This window comes from Nomascus leucogenys, chromosome 22a (assembly GCF_006542625.1).
Source record: "Nomascus leucogenys isolate Asia chromosome 22a, Asia_NLE_v1, whole genome shotgun sequence".
In the NCBI taxonomy this organism is placed as follows: domain Eukaryota; kingdom Metazoa; phylum Chordata; class Mammalia; order Primates; family Hylobatidae; genus Nomascus; species Nomascus leucogenys.
The window spans coordinates 49,843,617-49,863,191 of NC_044402.1; the positions used below are offsets into that span (position 1 = coordinate 49,843,617).

At 44.5% G+C, this 19,575-nt stretch overlaps 1 protein-coding gene across 3 annotated transcripts; it reads left to right on the forward strand.

The window, feature by feature from the left end:
- Window positions 1-895: 895 nt before the first annotated feature.
- ZKSCAN3 (zinc finger with KRAB and SCAN domains 3) lies at window positions 896-17,706 on the forward strand. Of its 3 annotated transcripts, XM_003271980.2 has the most exons (6): window positions 896-1,048; window positions 10,501-10,964; window positions 12,309-12,456; window positions 14,233-14,315; window positions 14,622-14,745; window positions 16,387-17,706. In XM_003271980.2, exons 2-6 carry the CDS (start codon window positions 10,563-10,565, stop codon window positions 17,244-17,246), a joined length of 1,617 nt encoding a protein of 538 aa, XP_003272028.1. In that variant the 5' UTR covers window positions 896-1,048; window positions 10,501-10,562; the 3' UTR covers window positions 17,247-17,706. The 3 variants fall into 3 exon arrangements, with proteins under 3 accessions (XP_003272028.1, XP_030658995.1, XP_030658994.1); XM_030803135.1 differs by lacking the exons at window positions 896-1,048; window positions 10,501-10,964 and adding an exon at window positions 11,021-11,100; XM_030803134.1 differs by lacking the exons at window positions 896-1,048; window positions 10,501-10,964 and adding an exon at window positions 11,341-11,660.
- Window positions 17,707-19,575: the final 1,869 nt, after the last annotated feature.

Consider the following 19,575-nt stretch of genomic DNA (forward strand, 5'->3'; position numbering starts at 1 on the left):
TTTAAAATCAACTAGTCAAGTTCCACTGAGCACAATTGGAACCTTGATTTGCTTTGTACTGAATTTGTGTATCAATTTAGGAAGGAATGATATCTTTATGATATTGAGTTCTCATATATATAGACATATATAGAGGTATATATATGTCTCATATATAGGTATATATATGTCTCATATATATAGGTATATATATGTCTCATATATATAGGTATATATATATATGTCTCATATATATAGGTATATATTTCAACTACTTATCCCTAATGAATAAAGTTTCTAATGTTTCCATTCAGGTATCTTTTGTATTTATTTGCTTCTGTGATAGCTTTCAAAAATTATATTTTTATAATTTTGATGGAGAATGTGATTGTGAACATGAATTTTAAAAAGTCCAGCCACCTTGCTAAACTCTCTTATTAATCATCATAATTTGAGTGTTAGATTATCTTGGATTTTTTATGTAAACCACGCAGCATGCTCCTTAAAATTTATGTATTTAGAATTCATATTTTAATTAGGCAATGCAATCAACTCTAAAATTAAAAGTACATTTAAAACATGCACCCTAACACTTTCCTTCTCACTCTTGTCCCCCTTTTCACTCAGTTTCTGACCGTTCACCTCTCATAGGTAACCACCATTATTAATTTTCCGATTTATTTTTCCAGGGCTTCTTTGTGCCACACACGCAAACATAATTTAGATTCTTTTTACTCTCTTCTATTCGCAAATATAGCAAATTATGGAAAGAGTTCTGCACCTTGCCTTTCTCCCTTAGTTATAGCTGGAAAAATAAAAATTTAAAAGCCTCTTTAATAGCAAAAGGGGAGGGGACACAAGGTGCCGAGCTAGCAAACGACAGAGTCTGTCAGGGAGGTGGCTAGAGAGGCCCGGAAGTGGCTGCTGTGCCCCGCCCTGCGGGTGGTTTGCTAGTTTCAAGCACTTTGTGAGTATGGGGTGAATCGGCGTCTGCCTTCCACTGTGGGGTTAAATCTCATCCCGCGGCTCTCCTCCTGTCGGTCCTGCAGTTCTTTTGCCCCGGGTAGAGGTGCGTTTGCAGGAGAGTGTGTGTGTGTGTGTGTGTGTGTGTGTGTGTGTGTGTGTGTGTGTGTGTGTGAGTTTGTGGCGAGAGGCCCTTCCCTCCCCAGTTCCTGCAGCCTCGGCTCCCAAGGAGGGAGACCCCTGCGAGAAGCCGTGGGGGACGGAAGGGCGCTCTGCGGCGGAACGAAGTGGTCCTCGGCGTTCCCGCGTAGAGCCCAATATGGGTGTCCCTTGTTTAGGGCCGTTACCGAGTGTCTGGGTCGGTTCTTGAGGGTATTTGGAGACGGGATGCATGGGTCACATAGACAAGCCTCGAGAATGGGAGCCGTTACATTTTTGCACTGCCTGGTAACAAGGTAAGTTTCAAGGTCTTTAAATTATTCTGTGGTACTGGCCAAGAGCCAGATTGTTGGAGTCAGATTACCTGGTTCGAATCCTGCCTCTGCCACTTACTGGCTGTGTGACTTTTCACTAGTTCCTAAGCTCTCTCTGCCTCATTTTACTATTTTGTAAAATGGGGATAATATTCCCTAACTCACTGGGTTGTTATGAGGATTGAATGCATTCGTATGTGTAAGGTGCAGAGTAAGCATGATTTAAAGATTTGCTTTTATTAGTGGTACTATTATTATTTATAACTATGATGACACATTATCTTTAGTGACTGGCTTTTGTACGGTTGCTTTCAATTTTACTGTCATTCATCAATTCACTTTGTAATGGATGATTTCTATATTTTAGGAGGGAAAAATAAGATACTCTGAAAAAGAGCCTATCCCAAAGCAAAGACCAAAACTGGTTTGTGTTGTACGTTGTGATACTCAAACTCCCAAAGGCTTTAAGACTCGGGGGTACCTTTTCCTTGGCTGGAGATTAGGAGGAACAATAGAAGTTTTTAATAGTGAAAAAGGACTAGAACCCCTGGTTTTAGCAAAAATCTGATGTCCTGCTTAGTGCTGGAGATCCACCAGTTTTTGAGCTTCCAGGAGCACCCTAGCCTGAAACTGGCTTCATACTAACACCCTTCATTTCAACCCAAATTTTACAGGGTTAACTCTTTCATAAACTTGTAACTCTCTTCTGTTAATGAGAAACTTTCCTTTCCTTATCTTCAGTATATTTACTGATTTGATAAATACTTTGTGTTTGCAACCAATTTCCCAATCTTGTGCCTTCCCACTGTGATCAGTTTGGCTCAGATCCAAGTAGGGGCCAGGTAGTGAAACCTAAATGGAGTTTGTGGAATAAATGATATAAATGTATCAGTGTTGTTTTCCTGCCATAGACTTCCTCCCTTCCCCACTGTGGACACCCTCCTCATTCCACTTGGGCTCCAGATTCACTCTGGGTTGGGCTGTGGCTCTCTCTCGCCTTCCTTGACCCTACTTTAATGCTTTTTGACTGTATTATTCAGGAAGGAAAGAAGTTAAGATGTTGTTTAATTTTCTAAAATTTTGGAGAGAAATTTAAACACATTTAACTGTAGAGAGAATATTACACTGAACACCAATATAACCATGACTCAGCTTCAGCCATCATCTGTTGGTCATTTTCTTTCATTCTTCTTTTCCCTCCTTTCCACTCTCTTTCCTTCCCTTCTCCTCCTTCTTCCCTTCTGTCTCCCTCCTTCCCTTTTACTTCCTCCCTCTTTCCGTCTCTTCTTTGTTTCCCTCTCCCTCCTTTCTTTGTCTTCCTTTCCCTCCCTCCCTCTCCCCCTCTTTATTTCTTTTTTTTCCTCATTTCATCCCTCTCTTCTCTTTCATTTTGTAGCAAATTGCAGATGGAAACATTTTAGTTCACTCACAAGTACAAGTACTTCAGTGTCAATTTCTTATATACAGGGACTTTTATCTTAATATAATCATAGTATCATTATCACATGCAACAAAATTGACAGTAATTCCTTGATATCATTATCTTGATTTTCAAATAATTGTCTCAAATATTTTTACAGTTATTTTTTTACAGTCTTTTTACAGTTGTCGTTTTCAGTGGGGTCCGAATGTGGTTCACCATTTGCATTTATTTGATAAGTCTGTTCAGTCTCCTAATCTATGACAGTTCCCATTCCCTCCCACTCGTTTTGGTAAAAATGCCATTTATTTGTTGAGGAACTTGAACCTTCTGTTTTATAAAATGCCTCACATTCTGGATTTGGTCAATTGCTTCTTTTTAGTATCTTTAACTTATTAGATCTAAAACTCAACTGCACATGAGAATGACCTAGAAAGTTTTAAAAGTTATTGATGCTGAGTCCCACCCCCAGAGAGTGATTTAATTGATTTTTTTTTTTTTCATTGCAATCTCCACCTCCCAGGCTCAAGTGATTCTCATGCCACAGCCTCCCAAGTAGCTGGGATTACAGGTATGTACCACCACGCCCAGCTAATTTTTGTATTTTCAGTAGAGACAGGGTTTCGTCATATGGGCCAGGCTGTTCTTGAACTCCTGACCCCAGGCAATCTGCCTCGGCCTCCCAAAGTGCTGGGATTACAGGTGTGAGCCACTGCACCCAGCCTGATTGATCTTGATTGTACCCAAGGCATTAGGATATTTTAAAAGCTCCCCAGTGATTCTAATATGTAACAAAGTTTGAAAGCCTTTAATGTAATTTGCTCTTATATTTCACCTGTACAGTGGTATTTGGATCTAAAGACTAGATTAGATTTAGGCTCACTTATTTTGGTATTATGAGCTCATGTAGCAGTACCCCAGATCTCTTGTGGCAGCTTATTAGGAGGAAGTATTTTCTGGTACTTTTCATTTGTGGCAATGAATGGCTTCTCTCAGTTTCCTAATTTCCTTCTATTCCCTACCATCCTTTGAACTGTAGAGAGTTGGACTGAGGAATAGAGGTTCAGGAAGATACAGACTTGGAATTGTTTTTCCCTTTGTAACCTCTACCAGCCTTACATTTCTTTTTTTTTTTTTTTTTTTGAGGCAGAGTCTTGCTCTGTTGCCAGGCTGGAGTGCAGTGGTGCGATCTCGGCTCACTGCAACCTCCACCTTCCGGGTTCAAGCAATTCTCCTGCCTCAGCCTCCCAAGTATCTGGGACTACAGGTGCATGCCACCATGCCCAGCTAATTTTTGTATTTTTAGTAGAGATGGGGTTTCACCATGTTGGCCAGGATGGTCTCGATCTCTTGACCTCATGATGCGCCCACCTTGGCCTCCTAAAGTGTTGGGATTACAGGTGTGAGCCACCACGCCCGGCCCAGCCTTACATTTTCTAGCCTCTCCATTCCACTGAGTAAAGAGGGACTTACTGACATCTGAGTCCAGTCAAATAATTTTGCAGTCACTCATTTATAGTTTAAAATCTAGTCCCAGCTGGTTCACGGGAATCTCAGGTTTCCCTTCCCTCTTAGATCAGGACCGGGTCTCATGGCTTCTGGGATAGGCTCTCTTTCAGAATATCTTACTTTTCCCTCCTAAAATACAGAAATCATCCATTACAAAGTGATGACTCTGAGGAAACCTGGTGGCTGGTGCTGTTGTTTCTAGAGAATACCATACTGAGGAAGGAGTAGATTAGGAAGCAAGAAAATTAGTTTGATTTGGGGCATATTGAATTGAATTTGTTTGCAAGATTTCCATATGGGACTGTCTGGGAGGCAGCTCAGGATAGGGATCAGGAGTCTACAGCCTAGAAATAGAAGTTAAAACCTTGTGAGTGATTAAAGATAGTTCTGGGGAAGACTGTGGATAGAGAAAAGAAAAGGTCAAGAACAGAACCACCAGGCCTGCTCTTATTTTAAAAAAGAAAGACCAGTGAATTATAGTATTAGCCAACATGTATATGGTACTTACCACTGTCATGCCAAGTGTCAGGTTCCAGCCCATACTGAGGTCCGAGGGGAATTGTTGGATGGGTGGCGGGTAGTTGAAAGAACACTCGGGGCTGTAGGCAGGTAAAATATGATTTTATTCAGCAGCAGCTGCTGCAGCTCTCACACTGTCTGCCTCTGTCTCGGCTGCCTCCTCCGACCGCAGCCCTTCTCAGCAACCGGCTCTATGGCTCCTGCCACTCCCACACTTACAGCTGTACTCCTTGGCATGCTTGTTAATTCCTGGCTCACCTCTGTCTGTCTGCACGATGGCGAGTTCTCTCTTACAGGGTCAGCAGTTTTTCTTTCTCTGGGCACGAGTCCTATGTACAGCGTCAGCAGGGCAGTTATACCATTTACAGACAATAGTGGCTGTGAGCCAAGTATGAGCTTACACAAACAGGTTATATAACAAGTGGAGTGGTGCGCCTGCGTTCCAAACTCGCTGAGTCACGCTGGCCTGCATATCTGCCTTGGCCTATTCTTGACCAAAGCACATCCATTTACCTTACACTCCACCCCCTTGGCCGAGGGAGACATAGGTTTTTGGGTACACAGGCCCAATATATAGGTTTGGCACACAGGCCTGACATATAAACTTTGGGCACCCAGGGCTGATACATACACACAGGCTTGGCACATAAGTCTGACACATAGGCTCTGGGCACACAGGCCCAATGTATACATAGAGGCTTGACACATAAGCCTGACACATAAGCTCTGGGCACTCGGGCCACAGTAGTAATACAGGGAGCAATAATTTCAGGTTATAGTGGGCAATCACCACATGGTGATGTTACCCCAATGTTGCTTTATATATTAAGCCAGGGTTTTTGCTTCCCTACCTTTAGGGCACTGGGGCAGGCAACAACAGGTTACTGTTTGTCCCCATACCTGGGTGGAGGAAGTCATCCTTTCTTCCATAGGTCTGGCCACATGGCCTGGCCCTACATGGGTCGGTGACTAGCCACTTCTATAACTTCTAGGTAGTTAGCCACAAGGTTAAGCCTTGATAAACTGCACAGCTATTGGTGCAGATTACCATAGGTGTCACCTTCTTGGTGATCACCATTTACATTGCCCTGATTTCAGCTTATTAGCTACTTTGTCCACACCTGGTATCAAACCATAGGGTGTCAGTACTAGGCTGGGCTGCAACAGCAGTCCAGGCAGCAGTAGCACCCTGGCTAGACCTATCTGTGTACCATGCCCCACTGGGAATGCGGGGATGCCCTTCCTTAAAAGGTGAAGGCTGAGGGTCTAGGGGTGCCTCAGGTCCCGTAGCTTTATCTTGCATTAGGACTGTAGGTTCTGAGACTTCTTGTAATTGTGCTGCTAAGGGACTTGACTTAGCATACTTTGCTGTTCCAAGTAGGCTTAAGCACCCCACTTTGCAAAAGTGGATGTCTGTGCCATCCCAGTGTGCGAGTTGTTACCCATGAGCATACCCACCCTGCTCTTGGGTAAGTCACGCACACGACGACTGTAGCCCATCCTGCCAGGCTGTCATGAGTCTAAAGGGCAGCATATGCAGTTACTAACTCCTTCTCTGTCGAGGAATACTGGAGCGGAGCTCCCTTCCAAAGTTGGGACCAAAAGTCTACTGGCATTCTAAAGAGCTCTGTGCGATGCCATAAGCCCCAGTCAAAACTATCTGGTGACATGCACATCAAGTTTAAATGGGTGCCCCGATCAGCTACCCGTAGGGCTTGTGCCTGCCGAATAGCCTGTTTGGCTGCCAGGAAGGTGGTTTCAGCCGCGTCATCCCAATTCCAGGCAAGAGGCTGCGTTGCTGCTTCTAAATCTGCAAGAGAGTCAGAGGTTAATATAACATCATTAATAAGATCATGACATATGTTGGGGCTATGCATATATCCCTGCAGCAACACTGTGAAAGTCCATTGTCACCCTCCCATGAAGGCAAAGTGTTCCTGGCTCTCTGAAGCAATGTCGATTAAGAGGAATGCATTGGCCAAGTCCACCACACAGTGGCACCATCCCAGTTCTGTTGTCAAGTGGCCTATCAAATCCATGATAGACAGCTGCCAAGCCGTGCAAAACATCCACCCACAGCCTGTCCTCAGGCATGAGAGAGACATCCACAGTGCATAAGCTGGGAGCCAAGCGGCCGATGCCAAGGTCCAAAGATACAGGTTTCACTTTCACTGACCAGCTTTCATAACCTGTCAATAAATGCAGCTCTGCCCAGAAACTTATTCAGGTTTAGGGACCAGTGGATTGCCGAGTCCACATATTGCCTTTGGTTGTCCGGTGTCCCCCCAAGCCCGGCACCTTGGTCAGTTCCCAATCAAACAGGAAAGGCTTTACATTTCTGCCTGACTGCAGCAGGTAATCTTTGAGCTGGAACACTCCTGCGGGACCTAGTCGCCCAGCAATGTCCTTTTCCCATATGACTTGCACTAAGTCTGTATACAACTGCCATCTACTGACAGTTTCTGGTATTTCACCAGCATCAGACCACACTAATTAAAAAAGCCAGCTTTTCCATCTCAGAGGCGGGGCAGGAAATGGATCAGCTCCTTTGTCCCAGAGAGAGAGAATTCAGGCAGGGAGGGGCTCCCCCAAATGCTGCTGGCACTGCTTGCCTAATTCCCACAACTCAGTGGGGGGTACAAGCACTATAAGAAGTGTGCTTCACTATGGTAGGGGGTCTCTAAGCCCACCCTTGGGGCCCAGTGGCTGTTCATGCTCTATTTTTCTGGCAGACCACTGGGTGAGCCTGTAACGGAGGTTCTTCCTCCTCCCTGCACTGCGTCCAGCAGGGACTGGGCATGCCCTTCCTGCAGCACAGTCACAAATGCCCATTTGACTCTGTTGGCAAAGGCACACTCCTTCTTGGTCCTGTGCACGTCCAGGTGCTTCAGCACCTTCTCTACACTCGTGGAGGGCCGCCCATGTTTCCACCAGAGCCCATCCTTGCAGCACGGCTGCCACTGGGTGCCACAGCTCATGCTGCGGCTGCATAGCCGATCTGGGAGCCTGGGGGCTGAGGACCCACTCACTTCATCCTGCTCACTATGCCAAATGTCAGGTTCGAGCCCCAGCTGAGGTCCGAGGGGAGTGGGTGGATGGGGGGCAGGGAGCTGGAAGAACACTAGAGAGACAGCAGGTAGATGGGACATGGCTTTACTCAGCAGCTCTTTCACAGTGTCAGTGCCACATTTGTACACCTCACAAACAGTAGTATCTTAGAGCCAGGTGATGAGTCTCCCCAGGTTGTGGCTACATAACTGTCATGATATAATGCATGGAATTGTGTACCTGCACTCCATTCCTGCTGAGTCATGCAGGATGTTTACCTTGGCCTATGCCTGCCTGGCTGCAGCACAGCCATGTTCCTTAAAACCACACACCAGGCACTGTTCTAAGAGCTTTATACACTCACTTACTTAATGCTTACAATGGCCCTATCCGCTATCACTATCCCTATTACAGATAAGGAAAGGGAGGCACAGAGCTAGTAGGTAGTAAAGCCAGGATTATGATGACCTCAGGAAACCTGGCTTCAGAACACTTAACCAGATTATGATGGGAGCTGAGAAGAACCAGGAAGGAGGAAAGCAGGAGAAAGCAAGGTTCTTGAAATAAGGACAAGTGAGTTTCTGGAAGTGGACAGTATCCTCAGCCCAGTTGCCTGAGAAGAGGCAATGGAAAATGGGAATTGAGGGAAGCACCTTTGGTTACTTCTGCATGGGAAATCTTAGTGGTGTTGGCAATTGCAGCCTACAGTGTGTGGAAGGCTTAGTGGGAGATGAGCACTAGAATCAGGGACTGAGGGCTTTCTTTCAAGAAGTTCAGTCTTGAAGGGGAAGAAAGAGAGTGGCAGATTGAGGAGGTGGCAAAGACCAGGGGCAGCCTATGCTCTCTCCAGGGCAAGGGCCTGGTGATGTTTTCGGCTGCCTTGATGTTTCTGAGAGAAACTGTAGGGCCTCCAGCCCAAAGATCAGAAGAGCCTGCAGAAACCCTACTTTCAGCTAAATTTTAATGTGAATATTATGCCAGTTTTTTGGGCAAGCCTCACTTAAGATATAATTGAGGGTCTCACTAGCAGGCAGCCAAGGTTTAATTCAGTCCTATTTCTTTTGGTCCAGGGCCTTCTATCTTTTCTTTCTTCTTCCCCTTATTGCAGTACCTTGACCACTGATAAGACCTGGTACAGCCATCCTTCACTATCTGTGGGGGATTCATTCCAGGATCCCCAATGATACCAAAATTTGTGGATGCTGAAGTCTTACATAAAACGGCATATAGTATTTTCCTATAACCTACACATATCCTCCCGTATGTTTTTTTTAAGAGATGGGGTCTCTGCACTGTTGCCCAGGCTGGAGTACAGAGGCACAATCATAGCTTACTGCATCCTTGAACTCCTGGGCTCAGGTGATCCTCCTGCCTCTTCCTCCTGAGTAGCTGGGACTGCAGTAGTGCGGCACCAGGCTCAGCTTCTCTTGTACACTTTAAATAATCTCTAGATTACTTATAAACCAAATACAATGTAAATGTTTTATAAATACTTTTTATATTGTGTTTTTATTTGTATTTTTTAATTGTTGTTTTTGTTATTGTTTTTTTCCCAGATATTTTCCAGCTGTGGTTGGTTGAATCTCTCAATGCAGAACCCGCAGATATAGAATCAACTGTATTAGTTTTCTATTGCTGTATAACATTTACCCCAAATTTATCAGCTTAAAACAAAATGTGGGCTGTGCACAGTGGCTCATGTGTTTAATCACAGCACTTTGGGAGGCTGAGGCAGATCTTTTGAGGTCAGGAGTTCGAGATCAGCCTGGCCAACATGGTGAAACCCTGTCTCTACTAAAAATACAAAAATTAGCTGGGCATGGTGGTGCACATCTGTAATCCCAGCTACTTGGGAGGCTGAGGCAGAAGAATCTTTTGAACATGGGAGGTGGACGTTGCAGCAAGCCGAGATCATGCCGCTGCACTGCAGCCTGGGTGACAGGGCGAGACTCTGTCTCAAAACAAACAAATAAACAAACAAACAAAAAATCAGCTTATATGTTCCAGTTCTATAGGTCAGAAAGCCAGGCAGGCTCAGCTGAGTTCAGTATTGGGATTTTCCCAGGCCAAAGCCAAAGTGTTGGTAGGGCTGGGCTCTTACTGGAAGCTCTGAGAGGAATCTGCTTATGAGGTCATTGAGGTTGTCGGTAGAATTCAGCTCTTGGGATCAGTCCAGTCAGTCTGGACTTGCTATCTCATATTGAAAGTCCTGAGGATTAGGGCAGGAAATTGTTAGGGTCATCTTAGAATTTAGACAACCACAGACCTGGTTGTTAATGGGATAACTCCGAGCAAGTCACTGAGAGGAGCTTCCTAGAGAGTCCAGGAAGTGCCCTGGATCCTCACCAATTTCAGTTTTTTTTTCCTGATTAGTCAGGGGCTTGGGGGTGTCCAGGATCACCCCAGGACATCCTTTGGGAACCTTACTATGGGATTCAGGCTTGGGGTGGTGTAGAGGATTAAGCTGCAGAACCATTGAACACGGAGAAATTTCTGCAGCAGTTCCCCAGAGATGTCTCTGGGCTCCTGGGCAGGAGAGAAGGGACTACTTGCAAGTTTACTGGTTAATAATGATTTCCCACCTTTCAGGGGTCTTCTGCAGAAATAGCGCTGGAAGCTAGAGTGATGCCTGAGTACTGCCTTGGCCTAGGATGGCTAGAGAATTAAGTGAAAGCACAGCCCTGGATGCCCAGTCTACAGAAGACCAGATGGAGCTTCTGGTCATAAAGGTGGAGGAAGAAGAAGCCGGTTTTCCCAGTAGCCCAGATCTGGGCTCTGAGGGCTCCCGCGAGCGCTTCCGAGGCTTCCGCTACCCGGAGGCTGCAGGCCCCCGCGAGGCGCTGAGCCGGCTCCGAGAGCTCTGCCGACAGTGGCTGCAGCCTGAGATGCACAGCAAGGAGCAGATCCTGGAGCTGCTGGTGCTGGAGCAGTTCCTGACCATCCTGCCGGGGAATCTGCAGAGCTGGGTGCGGGAGAAGCATCCAGAGAGCGGGGAGGAGGTGGTGGTGCTATTGGAGTATTTGGAGAAGCAGCTGGATGAACCGGCGCCGCAGGTAGAAAGAACAGGTTTAGTATCTGAGCGCTGTGGTCTGTTTCCTCCTGAAATCCCAGATCGGAGTGAGGGGCATTCCTTTAAGATCCAGGAGTTCTCCATCTCTTTTTTGTACCGTGAACCTCCTTGGCAGTAAGGTGAAGTCCCTTGACTCCTTCTCAGAATATTTTTTTTTTAAATACATAAACCATAAAGGATTACAAAAGAATGCAGTCATATCAACATACAGTTTGCAAAGTATTAAATTTGTATTAAAGTCATATATGTGTTTTTTTTATTAGTACACTAAATAATAAGACCTACGGACAGGGCTTATAACTGGCAATTACAGAGCAGTGTATAAGTATCTATTTGCTTGGTTGTAATGTGATGTGAAAACATCTGCAGGTTCTATTGGTGGCAAAGTCCTGGGTACTGCTTATGCTGCACTGATTTGTTGCTTCCATTCATAATTGAAGGAAATGCTAACTTTCTCTTGAAGACTAGTTAAAAATAAGATTAGCTTTTGTCCTGTTCAAGTTCATGGACTACGTGGGAAGGAGTTCATGGACCACTGGTTATGAACCTCTGGTAGAAAATGGGCCGACTTTTACCTCCATGTTCTTCCCTGTTTTATGAGACTATGTCCTCTTTGCATCATCCTGTGTCCCTGTGCACACACCCTCAGAGGACCTGTGTGGCCAGAGCCTTCTAAATGGTGAGCTGGGTACCAAGGTTCTTGACTTGGGTCTATTGCACCCAAGGCCTGTAACAGTGGAAAGTCAGTGCAAGTCTCTTAGCTTCATTCTTTATAAAGGATGTGGGAAATTCTGAGCTGCACATGAGAAAGTAACTGGAAAACTGTAATTTTATAATAACTGTAAATGTCTGGAAGGAAACCTGCATTTAATGAGGACATATATACCAGGCCATGTTAGGTGATTTCACATACTGTGATGTTGTTTGGGTCCCCCAAACTCCATAAACTAGAGATTGTAATCCCCTTTTCAGATAATAAAATGTATTAATATTCTCTGAGAATTTTGCACCAATTTCCAATGGGTTTTCATAAAAGCACAAATGTATATGTGAAGGAGCATAGAGTAATGATAAGAACATGTGCTCTGGCATCATTCTACCTGAGCTCCCATCCTAGCATTGCCACTGATTAGCTAGTTAAACTGGCTGTGCCTTAATTTCCCTATCAGTAAAATGGGTATAATAATAATACCTCCCTTATAAGATTGTTGTTTTCTGCGTTAAATGAGTTAACATTTATAATGCTCTTGGAAATAGTGCCAGCCACCTAGGTAGTTCTGTGGAAGTGTTTGATGAAAACATGAAAATAAGAACAAATGATTTCTAGGTTTCAGGTGTTGACCAGGGGCAAGAACTGCTCTGTTGCAAGATGGCACTGTTGACACCAGCTCCAGGGTCACAAAGTAGCCAGTTTCAGCTAATGAAGGCTCTGCTCAAGCATGAATCTCTGGGATCCCAGCCCTTGCAAGACAGAGGTAAGGATTATTTTCTAGACAGTATGAATTCTGCAGACTTCATCCAATTTCATTTAAGCATAGCCAACAAAATTCATTGGTAGGTAGTTTATATGCCCATCACAGATCAACTCTCATTTAAGACTGAGACTAAAAGGAGTATTTCCAACATAATGATGGAAAGCTTTTTCAACCAAGACTGGACATAGTAAATAAGATATTAGTAAAACTTAGGTTTGGAAAGAATTGGTTCTTGTTTGGGTTTTGTTTTGTTGTATTAGTTTTTGTTTTCTTGAGACAGGGTCTTGTTTCACTCAGGCTGGAGTGCAGTGGCACGATCTCAGCTCACTGCAGCCTCCACTTCCTGGGCTCAAGTGATCCTCTCACCTTAGCCTTCCGAGTAGCTGGGACTACAGGTGCGCACCACCATGCCTGGCTAGTTTTTTAAATAATTTTTTATGGATATGAGGTCTCACTATGTTGCCCAGGCTGGTCTCAAACTCTTGGGCTCAAGTGATCCTCCTGCCTGGGCCTCCCAAGGTGCTGGGATATATATAGGTGTAAGCTACCACACTTGTGTATACCAGCTACTTGTCTTTGTTCTTCTTTGTTTAACTTGTAATTATAGAGGCCTCCAGTGCGGCAGCCAGTTAGCTCTGGGGATGGAACTGTCAGTGAGACTGTTCTTGCCCCAGTGGAGCTTACATTTAAGTGAGGAAGATGGTAAATAAACACATTAATAATACAATTCGTATGACAGTGGGAAGTCCTATGCAGAAAGTAAACAGAATCTGTAAAGCCAGCCAGCCAATCTCATAAATTATAGGACTATTGCAAATTAAAGGGTATAAATCTTCTAAATCCTGGATCTGTTATTAAAGTAATATGAAATTCACTGCATAGGAAATGGCTGTATGTGTTCTGAGATGTCCTTTCATGTGTCTTAAACACATGTACAAGTTCCCAAGATACACATCACTGCGATGTTCTAGCCAACATGCGATCTTTCTTTTTCAACAGAGGTTCTAACCTAAACCACCTGTTTCGTGCCTCTTTAAAAATTTGCTTCCTGAAGTTATATAAGGAATGTATAAGGAATATATGAGGAATATATATGCTTCCTGAAGTTATATAAGGAATGTATAAGGAATATATGAGGAATATATATATGCTTCCTGAAGTTACATAAGGAATAATAAGGAAACCTGAAGTTCTTTACTTTTCTCTCTCTTGAATTTCAGTACGTTGTATAAAGCCAGACCCTTACTTTGCCTTTCATAGCCCAGCTTTGTCTGACCCCTCTTAGCTTTTCAAATCCAAAGCGAAAAGCACCCTAACGGCTACTAAGGACATACTCACCCAAAATCCGATTTTTCCTCCTATCTCTAGCAAAATTCAAAGGATCTTCAAATGGAAAGCTTTTTTGTTTTTTATGTTCTTTTTGTTTCACAACTGCTCCCAAGGATCCTGCCTTTTTGCATTGTTTTCGTGTATCTGCAGAGCACAACAGACATCTTTAGCCATAGGATTGGAGCTGGTAGGGACCAGGAATTTTGGAAAGGAGCACACTCTGTATAAACTTGTTTGGCAGGAATTTATTTATTTAGAGAGCCAGGGTCTTACTTTATTGCCCAGGCTGGAGTGCACTGGCTCAATCACAGCTCATTGCAGCTTCAGACTCCTGGTCTCAATCAAGTGAGACAGGAATCTATTAATCCAGTTATTTAACTTAGATTCCACAAGGCAGGGAGGCTGAATGCCAGGGTACATCTCTTCCAGAGCTTCTTTCCTTCTTAGTTCTCCAGGTCCCCATGCTTGCCCATGGAGGGTGCTGCAGAGAAGATGCAGTGGTAGCTTCTAGGCTTACTCTAGAGTCCCAGGTGAGCTGGAGCCCTATCCCTCCCCCAATGCCCCTCACTACTGTTGAGCTTCCTGTGAAGACTCCTTACTCCCCATTCCCCTCTACCCCCATCCTAGATCCTCCATACAGATCTCAAATGGAATCTTCATTTTTTCATCTATCTCGAGGTTGTTTATCATTAACTTTATTTAGGTGCCCACTTAAGAGGCTTTTCCTGTTTATTACCAGCTGTTGGCAGGGATGGGGGCTGGGGGTGCTTCCCAGATCTTCTCTACTCCACCATTTTGGTCAGCCCCTTCTTCAATGGGATTACCTATTGTTTTAGGGGTTGTTGAAAGTGGAAGATGTGGCCCTGACCCTCACTCCTGAATGGACACAGCAGGATTCATCTCAGGGGAATCTCTATAGAGATGAAAAGCAGGAGAACCATGGCAGCCTGGTCTCCCTGGGTAAGACTAAAGGACACTAATTTCTGTTAAGGTTTCTTGGCATTCTTTGTATATTAGAACCTGTTGAGCTGTTGGAAGCTGTTGAGCCCTATTATGTTTGGATTCACAATCACCATTTCTGAAAGCCTGTAACTGACTAGCTCCTTACCCCTTCTGTTTTTGTTGTTTTTGAGAGATAGGGTCTTGCTCAGTCACTCAGGATAGAATGCGGTGGCGCAATCATGGCTCATTGCAGCCTCGACGTTTTGGGCTAAAGTGATCCTTTCACCACAGCCTCCCAAACTGCTGGGACTAAAGGCATGCACCACCACACTTGGCTAATTTTTTAATTTTTATTTTTTGTTAAGATGGAGTTTTGCTATGTTGCCTAGGCTGGTCTCAAACTCCAGGGCTCAAGCAATCTTCCTGCCTTGGCCCCTCAAAATGCTGGAATTACAGGCATAAGCATGAGCTACTGCACCTGGCCTGCTTATCCCTTCTGACTTTGCTTTCTCCTCTCCCTGCCAGTATTCTAGTTAAGTTAAATGGGTTGAAGTCGATAGAACCCCGAGTACAGGTCTGGCTCATAGGAGATGCCCAGTAAATGTTGATGTCCTCCTGTTCCTATCCCCAACTGAAGAGAAAAACTGGGAGGCCTCTTCAGGAAATGGGCCTTGGGACCACAGAGTGTGAGAGAAGTGTCCTTAGACATTGACTATAGACCCTGACCTCAGAGATGAGGGTGCAGAGGCTGAGAAGATTGCCTGACTTGTCTGAGGCCACGTAGCTCATTGGTGGCATCAGATTCACAGTACTGAATCCAGTTCTGTTTGAGGACCCTGTCTCTGCCTGGGATATGAAGTGAGACAACTGTCTTTATCATATCATTGATCAGTGCCCAATTTCTGAGTCTCCACTTTCGCTGTTTCCTTCCTTTCTTTCTTTCTTTCTTTCTTTCTTTCTTTCTTTCTTTCTTTCTTTCTTTCTTTCTTCTTCTTTCTTTCTTTTTTTTTTCTTGATGGAGTCTCACTCTGTCGCCCAGGCTGGAGTGCAGTGGTGCAGTCTTGGCTCACTGCATCCTCTACCTCTCATGTTCAAGTAATTCTCCTGCCTCAGCCTCCTGAGTAGCTGCGATTATAGGCATCCACCACCATGCCTGGCTAACTTTTGTATTTTTAATAGAAATGGGGTTTCACCATGTTGGCCAGGCTGGTTTTGAACTCCTGACCTCAAATGATCCGCCAGCCTGAGCCTCCCAATCGCTGTTTCTCAAAGGAATTTCAGAAATCCTTCCACTTGCTCCATTTACTGTCACTTTCTGTTCAACCCTTTTAGTATCTAATCCTAGGTGCATGGCCCTGCCTTACTATTCTTAGAACTTAGAACAACCACATATATCCCCAGCATACTCCTGGATCCTCACCATCTTCCACCCACTCCCTCCACTCCCAGTGTGTACCTTTCCAATGGCCCCATTCCCATTCTTAGGTCTTTCTCCTCCCCAGCACTCCTGTTCTCCCCTTTTATTCCCATCCTTATTTTAGCACTTAAATCCTCAACCCAGGCATTTATAGACCTCTGTAATTCTTGCCTCCCTGGTACTCATCACAGAGCTTTCCTTCCATGGCATAACCCACAGTTGCCGGTTATTTGTTGTTTCAGGTGATGAAAAACAGACTAAGAGCAGGGACTTGCCTCCAGCTGAGGAGCTTCCAGAAAAGGAGCATGGAAAGATATTGTGCCACCTGAGAGAAGACATTGCCCAGATTCCTACATGTGCAGAAGCTGGTGAACAGGAGGGCAGGCTACAAAGAAAGCAGAAAAATGCCACAGGAGGGAGGCGGCACATTTGCCATGAATGTGGAAAGAGTTTTGCTCAAAGTTCTGGCTTGAGTAAACACAGAAGAATCCACACTGGTGAGAAACCCTATGAATGTGAAGAGTGTGGCAAAGCCTTCATTGGGAGCTCCGCCCTCGTCATTCATCAGAGAGTCCACACCGGTGAGAAGCCATATGAGTGTGAAGAATGTGGTAAGGCCTTCAGTCACAGTTCAGACCTTATCAAGCACCAGAGAACCCACACTGGGGAGAAGCCCTATGAGTGTGATGACTGTGGGAAGACCTTCAGCCAGAGCTGCAGCCTCCTTGAACATCACAGAATCCACACTGGGGAGAAGCCATATCAGTGCAGTATGTGTGGCAAAGCCTTTAGGCGAAGTTCACATCTCCTGAGACATCAGAGGATCCATACTGGGGATAAAAATGTTCAGGAACCTGAGCAGGGAGAGGCCTGGAAAAGTAGGATTGAAAGCCAGTTGGAAAATGTTGAAACTCCCATGTCTTATAAATGTAATGAGTGTGAAAGAAGTTTCACTCAGAATACAGGCCTCATTGAACATCAAAAAATCCACACTGGTGAGAAACCCTATCAGTGCAATGCATGTGGAAAAGGCTTCACCCGAATTTCATACCTTGTTCAACATCAGAGAAGCCACGTAGGGAGAAACATCCTATCACAGTGACCCATGCCGTACATGCCAGAGTTGGTGCTCATTTGTCACTAATCTGAAGCCACTCCCCCTGGAGTCTCAACTATAGAAATTGTGGGCTGGGCTTTATTTACTACTACACATTATCAGGTGTTAGAAAATATAGACTGGGTTAGACAAATTATCTTCTAAGTTCTAGAAGGTGTTTGTAATCAAAACATTTGATAGGAGGGTATGGGAGAGTTGTCTAGAAGAGGTAAGACCTGAAACGGTTTGTTCTCTCCCACTGGAATTAAATGGATGTTTAGACTGGCTACTGGCCCTAAACCAGCACTTTGTGATGTCTACTGGGTGGATGGTTGTGATTTGGGGGCTGCTTCTCTGACCATTCTTTTTGACTGTAATGAATCCTCCACAGTTGGTCAGATTCATAAAGTCTTATATCCCCCTCTGTGCCTTTTCCACAGGTGCTAGTCAATGTTTATTGAATGTACCAGTGAGATTACCTTCATAGATCTGAAAATCTGATGTTATCCAGGTTTCTGAAGAACTTCTTGCCAAGGCCATTTGTGCTTGTTTCCAATTCTCTGACCTAGATTGTGACTCAATCTAGTGCATTTCTTACCAAGTACATAGGCAGAGCAGAGGTGATGGCAGGGTTACTGTGACTGAAAAAATCCATTTTTTTTTTTTTTTGAGACGGAGTCTTGCTGTGTCGCCCAGGCTGGAGTGCACTGGCACAATCTTGGCTCACTGCAACCTCCACCTCCTGGGTTCAAGCGATTCTCCTGCCTCAGCCTCCTGAGTAGCTGGAACTACAGGTGTGTGCCACCACGCCCGGCTAATTTTTTATGTTTTTAGTAGAGACGGGGTTTCACTGTGTTAGCCAGGATGGTCTCGATCTCCTGACCTTGTGATCCTCCTGCCTCAGCCTACCAAAGTGCTGGGATTACAGGCATGAGCCACCATGCCCAGCCAAGAATCCACATTTCTTTACCAGGCTAGGAATTCTATTCTAGTGCAAATGCCTTAAACAGCTTATCACTAAATCATTATGAAAGTGTGCCATCCATGGAATTGCTTTTTTTTTTTTTTTTTTTGTAAATATGAGGTCTCACTATGTTGTCTAGGCTGGTCTCGAAGTCCTGGGCAATCCTCCTGCCTCACCCTCTCAAGTACTGGAATTATAGGCGTAAGCCACCATACCCAGCCCAAATTTCACTCTTTAATGTTTTCCTGTTGCTACTCTTTAAGGAAAACCTTTCCTATTCAGACAATGTGAAAATCAGTCATCAAGTCAGAATGAAATGATAAATATTCTAATGCTCAGTATCTTAGTTCTCTCCATTTAGTTCTCTCGGGCCTAACCAATGCCTCCTAAAACAATAGACACTATCCTGCCCCACCCTACCACCCAACACACACTGTATAGTAAGCTGCATCAAAACTTATTCCTGCTAAGTTCATACTTTCTCCAGCTCAATGGATTCACACTAAATTTTTTTTTTTTTTTTTTTTTTTTGAGACGGAGTCTCCTCTGTCACCCAGGCTGGAGTGCAGTGGCGTGATCTCGGCTCACTGCAAGCTCCGCCTCCCAGGTTCATGCCATTCTGCCTCAGCCTCCACCACGCCTGGCTATTTTTTTTTTTATTATACTTTTAAGTTCTAGGGTACATGTGCACAACGTGCAGGTTTGTTACATATGTATACCTGTGCCATGTTGGTGTGCTGCACCCATTAACTCGTCATTTACATTGGGTATATCTCCTAATGCTTTCTCTCCCCCGTCTCCCCACCTCACAACAGGCCCCGGTGTGTGATGTTCCCCTTCTTGTGTCCAACTGTTCTCATTGTTCAATTCCCACTTATGAGTGAGAACATGCGGTGTTTGGTTTTTTGTTCTTGCGATAGTTTGCTAAGAATGATGAGACGGGGTTTCACTGTGTTAGCCAGGATGGTCTCAATCTCCTGACCTCTTGATAACACCTGTCTCGGCCTCCAAAAGTGCTGGGATTGCAGGCATGAGCCACCGCGCCTGGCCCACGTATCACTTACGGTTTCAGAACCCCATTATTAGTGTCTGTCTTGGTCTTCTTATACATTGATTCCCAAATCACCTGTGTGGTAGCAGCATCTCAATTGTTCATGATGACTGTTTTAACCATTAATTCCTCAGGCTATCTACTTTTTTGTTAAACATACTGTGTAGACCATCTTTTTTTTTCCCCCATCATGATAGTCAAAATTTTAGTCTTGTGAATTCAAGTGAGAAAATTTTTAGTCAGCGTTATACAAGTAGTATCTATTACGTATACATTCAGTGGAGTTGTTTCTACAAAAGTATTTCAAAATGACTATTCTG